The sequence below is a fragment of the Aptenodytes forsteri genome, unplaced genomic scaffold (assembly GCF_000699145.1).
Source record: "Aptenodytes forsteri isolate BGI_AS27 unplaced genomic scaffold, ASM69914v1 Scaffold418, whole genome shotgun sequence".
Taxonomy (NCBI): Eukaryota; Metazoa; Chordata; class Aves; order Sphenisciformes; family Spheniscidae; genus Aptenodytes; species Aptenodytes forsteri.
The window spans coordinates 358,636-367,619 of record NW_008795245.1 but is presented as its reverse complement, the minus strand read 5'-3'; the positions used below and the strand labels follow the sequence as shown (position 1 = coordinate 367,619).

Below are 8,984 nucleotides of genomic sequence, written 5' to 3'. Positions count from 1 at the left end.
TTTTTTTTTTTAATATCTATTCTGAGTAAAACAAACACAGCGTCTCCTTTTTGAGCTTTTCCCTGTGCTTGAGTTGCTCTCTACATATGTGTATTCATTCTTCTAGAAGAATATTTGAAGTGGCTTTGATAAGAGACCTCCTATGTAACAGAGCACAAAGTACAAGCTTTCTCTAAAATGCCAGTTAGTGATCATCCCCGAACCTCCCGGCAAGATCCGGTTGCCCGAACGGTGACAGTAGGTCAGACGGAATCAGTAAATGACATGTATTTGTTCCTTGCTCACACTGATACTCGAGGTCTAACTTGACTAACATATAAATTCAAGCTATTTAAAAACACCAGTACTATAAGATGCAGTCAAGACAAACAATAAACTTTTATATAAAGCACAATACTTAAAAATAATAATAATTGCAGGAATTTTGATTATTCTGTTTTCTCTTTATTTGCTGCCTTCTTTCTGAGCCAGGAGAGGTTACATTTACAAACTAGTCTCTCCAATATATGTCTCCAAAGTTTGTTCATAATAAAAAAAAAAGGAGAGAGAGACCAAAAAACCTTCATTCTCATGTAATCATATTATTCTGAAAGATAAGGATATCTGAAGAAAACTGATTATACTGAGGCTTATGACAAAATCATGATAAAAGCTAAAAGTCTCTGAAGTAAAGAACATTTCTCATCTATATCTTGTCATATTAAAGTGTTTAATAATTAAAAATGATAATTTCCTTTGAACAAAAACTGCAAGATTGGGCTGTTCAAAAAAGATGCTTACTGCTTTCACTCCTTTATGAAGGAAATACTGTTTTCATTAAGGACTTATGCTGCCTATACTTGCATCCAAATATGAACCAGTGTGTAACACAGCCCCTGCATCTTACTCTTGTTACCCTAAAGAAGCAAGAATCTCTGTCGTCGTCTCTGGTGCTTTTTCCAGCTTAAGCATCTCACAGTCAGCTTTGCTTAGCTAGCCACATTCAGGAGATTTGCTTGGGAGACTAGGGTTATATTATAGCTATGGTACCATAGGTTTATATAAAGGCATACTTTTTCAAACCCACACGGACTCTTTGCCAGGCTGTAATCCTAGCTAGATTCCTTCTTCTCCCATAAAACAAAATGCATTTAAAAAGGAAGGAAGAAGAGACCAGTCAGTGTATAAAGAAAGATATCCATGCAAAATATGTTAAAGCAACTCTTAAAATAAACTTTTCCATTAGTCATACTCAAATAACATGAGGAAAGAAATGGAGACTATTTAGGTAATGTTTCAAGTGGGAAGGAAAATGAGCCAGATGCTCAGTCTAGTCACTCATTCGTATTGTGTGCAGCAATTTCCTTCTCATTGCTTTATAGGTCATTAGGAGGTAGCAGGAATCTTTGCCAGACCAGAGACCATGTACATGGGTGTCATTATTGACTGAAGGATTCACATGGGGAAGAACCCAAGAGTTAGTAGCTAATATTGTACTTCCTCTTTGAGGTAAAAATGCACTTAGTTAGGAAGAAAGATTTCTGTCTTGCAAAAGGCTTCAACAGCCGCATCAAGCTTCGTGAGATTTAATTCTGTATATGTCTGTTACTCGCAAAAGAGTTTATGGCCCCATGGAAGAAGGCATTTGGTCTGTGGCCCTGTAGGTTAGCTCTGCGGTCGCAGAACGGGCAGGCATGAAGATATCAACGTTACAGCGCATCAGTTTTTACACAGTTCCTGGGGAATCTGCTAAGAAAGCGAAATTTGCCCTATATTTATGTCCAGCATAGACCTTTATGCAATGAACATGCCTGTAAATTAATGCAGACTTCTTAGCATAGAAGTGCTGTGCTGTTGTCTTTGTGGGAACAAGATTTAAATATTGATGCACTGCAGCCTTTGGAATTCGTCTGACATACTGTACTTGCTATTGTACAGTCATCACAGGAAAGAAATGTGACTTTCTTTTACTGTAGTACAATGATACAGCAAAATGGAACAGCTAAGAATAGAAATGCTCATAGGAAGAGAATAACAGTTGTGACAAAGGGTTCTGTTTCCTTGTCTCAAGGAAACAGCTTTATTGTGCATTTCAGAGAAAGGGATGAGTAACTTCTTTGTGTGTTTCAACATAGCCCTGATACAGGTGTAGGAGATGGTCTGTTCATCTTCTCCCTTAGCTTCATGCAGAACAAATGCATTAACTTCTTGATATTCCCCAGAAACTTTCCAGCTTAAAACTCTGTTTTGAGCTTGCCTTCTATAAGCTACATGAGTAAATCCTAACCACAAAGCCTCTCTAAACAAAAATTAGGAATGCATTTTTGTGAGACAAAACGTTATATTTTTCCTCAAAGCCTCTAGCAGATAAGTGTAAATATTTTACCCACATAGGAAATACACGTGAACATGGAAAAATAAATGTAATTTTTAAAAATATCTAACAAACTATTCATGTATGACCAGGACATGATCTTCATTGTCCGTAAGTGTATTTCTTCACAAGAAACTCCAGAGCATTAGGACTCTCAGATCTCTGTGCAAAGTAACTTGTTCCTATGTTTACTGGAAGCAAAGTCCCCCTATCCCTGGTGGGCCATGGAGATACAGAAAGAAATTTTATCTAGTCCTTCCCATTTTCATCATCTCAGACAGAAACTTCTGCTCTCTTACAGGCACCAGGATAGCCCAAAGTTAGGGAGCCAGGGCAGCAAAAAATCAGATGCTTGTTGCTTCTCCTGCACCCTGTTAGGCTGCCGACTGGGAGAAGCCCTGTTCCCAGCTCTGCAGGAGCAGCTGAAAACTGGGCTTGATCCAAACTGGGCACCTCTCCATGCTGCTTTACAGCAGCCTGGCTGGTACTTGCAGAAGGAAGGTGTTTGGCATCTCCTGCACCTTGGAGGGCACGCAGAGCACCCTCCTGAGCCATGCAGGCAGTCCCTGCGGCGCTGCGGTAGGGCCAGTTATCTCATCCATCTTGTCAGTCCCCTGCTCTCGTGGCTGCAGGTCACGGGGCAGGACAAGGGGCCTTTCCTAAATGGGCTCTGTCTCACCTGAACCGTTCTCGCCAGGGAGCTGCGTGGGCAGCCTGAGCCCGGACTGAGCCCATCAGTGTTAGTCCTGTGAAGTGAATTGTGTTTTCTCAGGGTACAGCTAAGAGCGGAGTTCTTGTATGCTTTACACTAGCATATGATTGTTCCTAAAGGTCATATTTATTTCCCAGTATCCTACACGTGCCTGCAGTTAGAATAAGCCCCGAGCATCCTCATATGTAAAACGCTTTTGCAGGCTTGGCGCTCCCTGCCTAAAGGAAGGGGAAAAGTGAGGAGGAGGAGGAGTGTGGTTAAGGAATAGTATGTTGTAAACATAAAATTATTTTATTCTGCTGTTTATTGACTGTTGTTACTAGCAGTAACAGCATTGTTATCAGGAAACAGGTTTGTAACAGTTGTCTATCTTCCTTAGGTAACTAATCATGCAGTGTTGCATCTGCATTGGGTATATTAGTACCGCTGGACTTTGGATCTTCCTTTGTTAATCTTATCAGGATGGTTCATTACAGCCAAGCGTACGTTAGATGGTAAAGTTACTCTGTACCAGTATGTGGGATACTCACAGCGGTGTTCGGAGAGGTGAATGCTCTACTGGCCTCTCACCTATATAGGCCACAGTGGTCTCAGAAAATGTGGTTTCAGTCTTTTACAGATGCTTTGGAGACACTTAAGAACTGTACTTAAAACGGAAGGGCGTTAGCCCACTATTACTGGTCTTCACTAATGTGACTACTTATGTTGCTTCCTTCTTCCCTCTGTGACTGCAGAGTGGCATCTATAGCGGAGTCACAAGTCCATGTACCAGGTCTAGCTTTTTAGGTTTGGGACAGTAAGCTTAAAATTCTTACAAGTACACATTAAAAAAAAACAGCACTGATCCAAGGGTACATTTTGTCCATTTTAAGCCTTTGACGGCGACGTGAAGAAATCTGGTATTTGGCAAGAAAAGGGGGAGCATTGGGTTTTTTTGCAGCAGATGGATTGCCTTTTAAAGATGGTTGTTTCAAGTGACTGGAAAGTACAGTACATTGGCATGGGTTTCAGAGAAGGTGGCTTATGGGAAGAGAGCAAGGTGGTAAAAAGAACATAATTTCTATTACAGCACTGCAATTTATCACGCTAAGAGTATAGTAAGGAAAGATAAGTAAGATGGGGCCAGAGCCTTTGGCTCTGTCTGTTATTAAGCTACACAGCTGGAGGAGGAGCTGGCTGGTGTCTCTGGTGGCAGAGAACCCTCTGAGCTGACTCGCTTGGCTCTTCTCCAGTGTTTGCTGGGGAAAGAACGCACGCCAGCATGCTTTGTTTGGAGAAAATGTAATCCAGAATAGCACATAGCTTTGGATACCAGGCTTGAATGTCAGCTTTCATATAGCACTTCCAAATGTAATCACCTTTTAGTTGTATTGTTGACTATTAGATCAACAGGTCAGCAAACAAGAGTTCTCTGGTGTTTTATACAGGTGCATGTAGGCGGGTTTGTGGGATAGATTAATTAAAAAATAGTGCATGGAATTGCATTTGTCCGCAGCATGTGCTAGAACTCAGGAATTATCACATTTGCAAGTTTATCTAGGACAGTGTCTAATTTAATATCTAATAATATTTGGCAAAGTCAGATGTGACAGGTAAAAATGCAAGGCCACTAACACAGGAAAATATATCAATACATCTTAACGTAGATTTGAGGGCCATTAAAGCTATTCTTCAGCCTGTATTCATTCATCTGAGTAGTTTATGCAAACTGAAATGCAAATAGGGCAGCTGACTCCTCACAGACATGCAGGAAAAGGAAATTGGCTGAAAACTACGGTGTTTTGGGTTTTTTTAAGTGTGTTTGAAAAATGTCATTTAGACCTTTCAATAGAGAAAACATCATACAGCATTGCAGGTTTTAGCTAGAAATAAATTGGTAGTCTAGCTAGTGAGCTACCCTAAAGAGGTTATGGCTCAATATTTAGCTTAACTTGTAGTTACTCTGGCAGTTCGTCAGCAAATTTTATATAATTAAAGGGAAATTAATTCAGTCTCCCGATAAGAGCAAAAATTCTACAGAGAAGGAGGGGAAGAAAATGTTCTTACCTAAAGGCATCACCTAGGAATTACTTGGCAAAATACAGAGTTCAAGAAGAGTCTCAAACTCACAGAGGTCATGGAGCCATCGTGCACTGCCACAGGCAGGTTTATTTATCTCTGCATGAAGTCCACAGTGACTTTATGCAAGCTAAGCATAAAGTAAGCTTACATGTGATGATTTGTTAGTCTTAGCTGGTTTTACAGTTCTGTTGTTTGTGAAGCATACTGTTTGAATCGGCTGTAATCAGTACTTGAACATTGGTATCAGCATGATTGTTAAACTGGTAAATAGATGTTACTATAAGCGATCAGTCTTCCAGAATTTTTCTCTCCGTCTGGTTTTAACATTCTCTTAGCAATATAGCTAAACTCGAACGGTAACACACCACACACATCACCCTCCCGAAGAGTCAGAAATGCTCAAAGACGCATGACTTCATTTACTGCTCTGGTTAACAAGATTGGACAGTTTATGAGCCTATTCCTAACTAACAAATAGGTTTCCTGTTGCTAGTCAACGCAATTCCCAATGTGTTGCCATCGCTAGGCTGGCCATCACACAGAAGTGGCCTGGTATGCATCAGCTGGTTCTTGTCTGTTGGTCTGCTCTCTTTTACAAAGGTCGCATAGCATTAAGGGGTTGTCATCGGGGCAGTTAGGAGGAGTGAAACTCGGTGAAGTCATCAGCAAGTGATCAGTTAGTTGCTAACTTGATCAGTTAATAAAGTGTGTTTATTTCTCTTCAGGAAAGAAGAAAAGAATTTGAGAGCAATCTGCAAAAGGCTGGTTTGGAACTAGAAACGGAAGATAAGAAGGTAAAAAAAAAAAAAAGAGAAAAATTAGGACCAAAGAAATAGACCTGCAAATTACTAATTAATGTATACCAGTTTGTTTCTTTGAGACAAATTACAAATTTTTCTAGCAGATTCCATTGGAGTACGACTAATTTAAGTGAAACGAGCTTAATGTGTCTGTTTGAGTTATTTTTCCAGATATGTTCATAAGAATTGTGGAAAGTAACTTTTAATTCAGGAGGAAGTGATGGCTTTTGATTTCATAACAAAAAGAAAGCAGTTCCAAAATAGCTGTGACTTCATTTAAACACATATAAATGGGAAGTATGCTCACAGCTAGATTTAATTCCACCTAATAACTAGTAACATGTTTGGAAGTCAATGAATAGATTAGCGTATGCCCACTGGATGTTGTAATTACGATGAGGAAGGACTCTGGTGTAACAACTTGAAGATGTTTGATTAGTGTTACTGTTTTGTTTAATAACTGAAGAACACGGGATGCTGACTTCTTCAGTCAGCGTGCTCTTTTTTTCTGCCAGAGATTGAGTGGGGCAGAATAACTCTTGATGAAGTTTAGGCTCTGTAACATCCATAGATGGGGATTCATTGAGCAACATGTTAAAAATACCTTCTGACTGCCATTTTCTCCTGTCTATGCAGAGGAGCGCTAGAAGAGCATAATACTGCGGGGTGAAGCCTGGGATAAGATTATTCATTATCATAGCTGTGAGGCTGTAACAGATCTGAGCTCTGGTTGGTAACTCCTTTTTGCAAGGAGTCTTGCATGTTCTGCTCCGCTGTATGAAAACTGCCCCCTCCAGGAAAGAGAGCAGCTTTACAGTCTAGCACGGTGGTCTGCAGGACGCGTGGGCTGCCAAGTGGCCAGCCCGGCACAGCAAACCCTTGCGTTTCCAATGCACTCAGAGTGTAATGAGAGTTTTCAGGCCTCAGTGTACAAGGTTAATGTAGTTTGAAAAGCCTTTGTGAGCTTTTAGTAGTGCAAAGATTATCTTTATGAACAACCAACCACTCGGATAAGCTTTTCAGTTTAAAAAAAAAAAAAAATATAAAAATCTCCCTATTCCCCCCCCTTTTTTTTTAAAGCTTTCAAAAATATGTACAAGGCAATAAATTTTGTATAGCAACTATTGTCATAAATCTTGCAATAAAACACAGTTTAGTCTGATGTCTGATTTAACTTTTCTGGGGCAGGAATCTGAAGATGGCAAGATTTATTTTGTGAAGATCCATGCCCCATGGGAGGTTCTGATCACGTATGCAGAAGTGCTGAACATTAAAGTTCCCATCAAGGAAAATGACATTCCCTCAACGGTGGAGAACCCCCTGGACTGTCTGCTTGCACCGCTCAGGCTTCCCGAGAAGGTGATGCACCCTGAACCGGATTATTTCACGGCCCCATTCAGCAAGGAGAAGCAGGAGCTATACCTCATTAATGACGAGAGCACTTTCTTCTCACCATCCATGAGAAACAGAATAGTACGTATGTGAATTTGTCTACTTTTATTTACGTGTAGATTTACACCATCCTGTAGGAATATTCATGCAAGGAAGGAGTATATAAACTGTGATATCTGTGGGTAAATGTGAGGAAGCCTAGATGCCTGTGCATCTTTCTTACAAATCTGGAAGAGTATTTGTTGGAATGGATCTTCTAGATGTCTACAAAGCAAGCGTGCCCTCAACAGTCTCATACAGGGTAGAGCCTTCTGAAGAAACACTTTTTGCTTTTGCGTATTATTCTTGCAGATTACACACAGTGCACAACCATTAAAGGTTTCTGTGAAATGGCCTTAAAGCAGGAAAGGTCTGAAATCCCTGTGTTTGAATCTCAGGTTAATTTGGGTCGACGGTTGGACTCGATGATCTTAGAGGTGTTTTCCAACCTCAATGATTCTATGATTCTATGATTCTATGATTCTAAATGGCCTTAAAGCAGGAAAGGTCTGAAATCCCTGTGTTTGAATCTCAGGTTAATTATATTCTTACACGTTGCCCATATGGAACAGAAGAAGGGAAGAAAAAATTTGGGATTAAGAGGCTGCTAAATAATGGCACCTATTCAGCTGCATATCCTCTTCATGATGTAAGTATTTTAGCTTTCTGCTCCCTTGAGCATTTCCCAGTGTTCTTACTCTTTTACCTACCGTGACATTTGCTGTTTCCAGCAGAAATGAAAATGCACTCAAACCCTTCCATTTGTCCCAGTTATTGATTCTGTTTTATAATACGCAAGACGTATCTGCCAGCCCTACTATTTGGCTTTTATGTGCTGAAATGTTTCTTCCTATGCATGCATACAGGAGCTGAGTTTCTAGGGTATACTTACGTGTCAGTCACGTAATGTGTAAGAGACTTATTCCATAGTATATTCCTGTAACGTTTATGGTACAGATTATGTGGTAGTACATTAGAAAGATTATAACAAGGAATGAATACCTCCTGCAGAAGCATACATTCAGCAGTGTGTGTGTGTGTGTATAGGGTGTGTACGTACATATACTGTAGTTACGTAAACACTCTTGGGATCATACCATGTTGGGACTGAAGTCAGATGAGTTGCATGAGCCCTGCAGTTCAGTGTGGGGTGGTCGCTTGTCCGTCTCCTAGTGAGCTTTGGTGAGCAACTGCAAATACTGGAAGTATGGTCAGGATGGTAAATACCGGTGTTTATTTTTGCTGTAGGGTCAATTTTTAATACAACATTTGCGGATTTAGCCCTGAAATCCCTTAGAGAAAAGGAAAGAGATGGGTTACTGTATTTTACTGATTTGTTTCTTTTCTGTTTTTTTAGTTTCTTTATTTTCCCTTCTGAATGTTGTGTTTAATTCGTTGCTTAAATCTTAAATTTGCTCCTTGTTTTGAATAATTATTTGAGATTTGTCACAATGCCTTAGTGAACTTAAATTGCTTATTTATATCTGTGAATTCTACCACAAGATATTTTTAAATACTTTATACAGATTTATATTTTTAAGTGTTTTTAAATATTTTTCTCTCCCTTAGAAAATGAAAAGAAATGGATGAATGGACATTCTTTAGGATTTCAGGGGGAAAGTTTAGC

The 8,984-nt window shown here is 39.8% G+C and overlaps 1 protein-coding gene across 1 annotated transcript in view; it reads left to right on the top strand.

Moving 5' to 3' along the window:
* ANO5 (anoctamin 5) overlaps positions 1 to 8,984 on the top strand; it is a 58,014-nt gene that overhangs the window by 28,513 nt on the left and 20,517 nt on the right. The window contains exons 7-9 of the mRNA XM_009278773.2: positions 5,852 to 5,920; positions 7,115 to 7,399; positions 7,893 to 8,006. Coding sequence (XP_009277048.1) covers positions 5,852 to 5,920; positions 7,115 to 7,399; positions 7,893 to 8,006 — 468 coding nt within the window. The remainder of the gene's footprint in view (positions 1 to 5,851; positions 5,921 to 7,114; positions 7,400 to 7,892; positions 8,007 to 8,984) is intronic.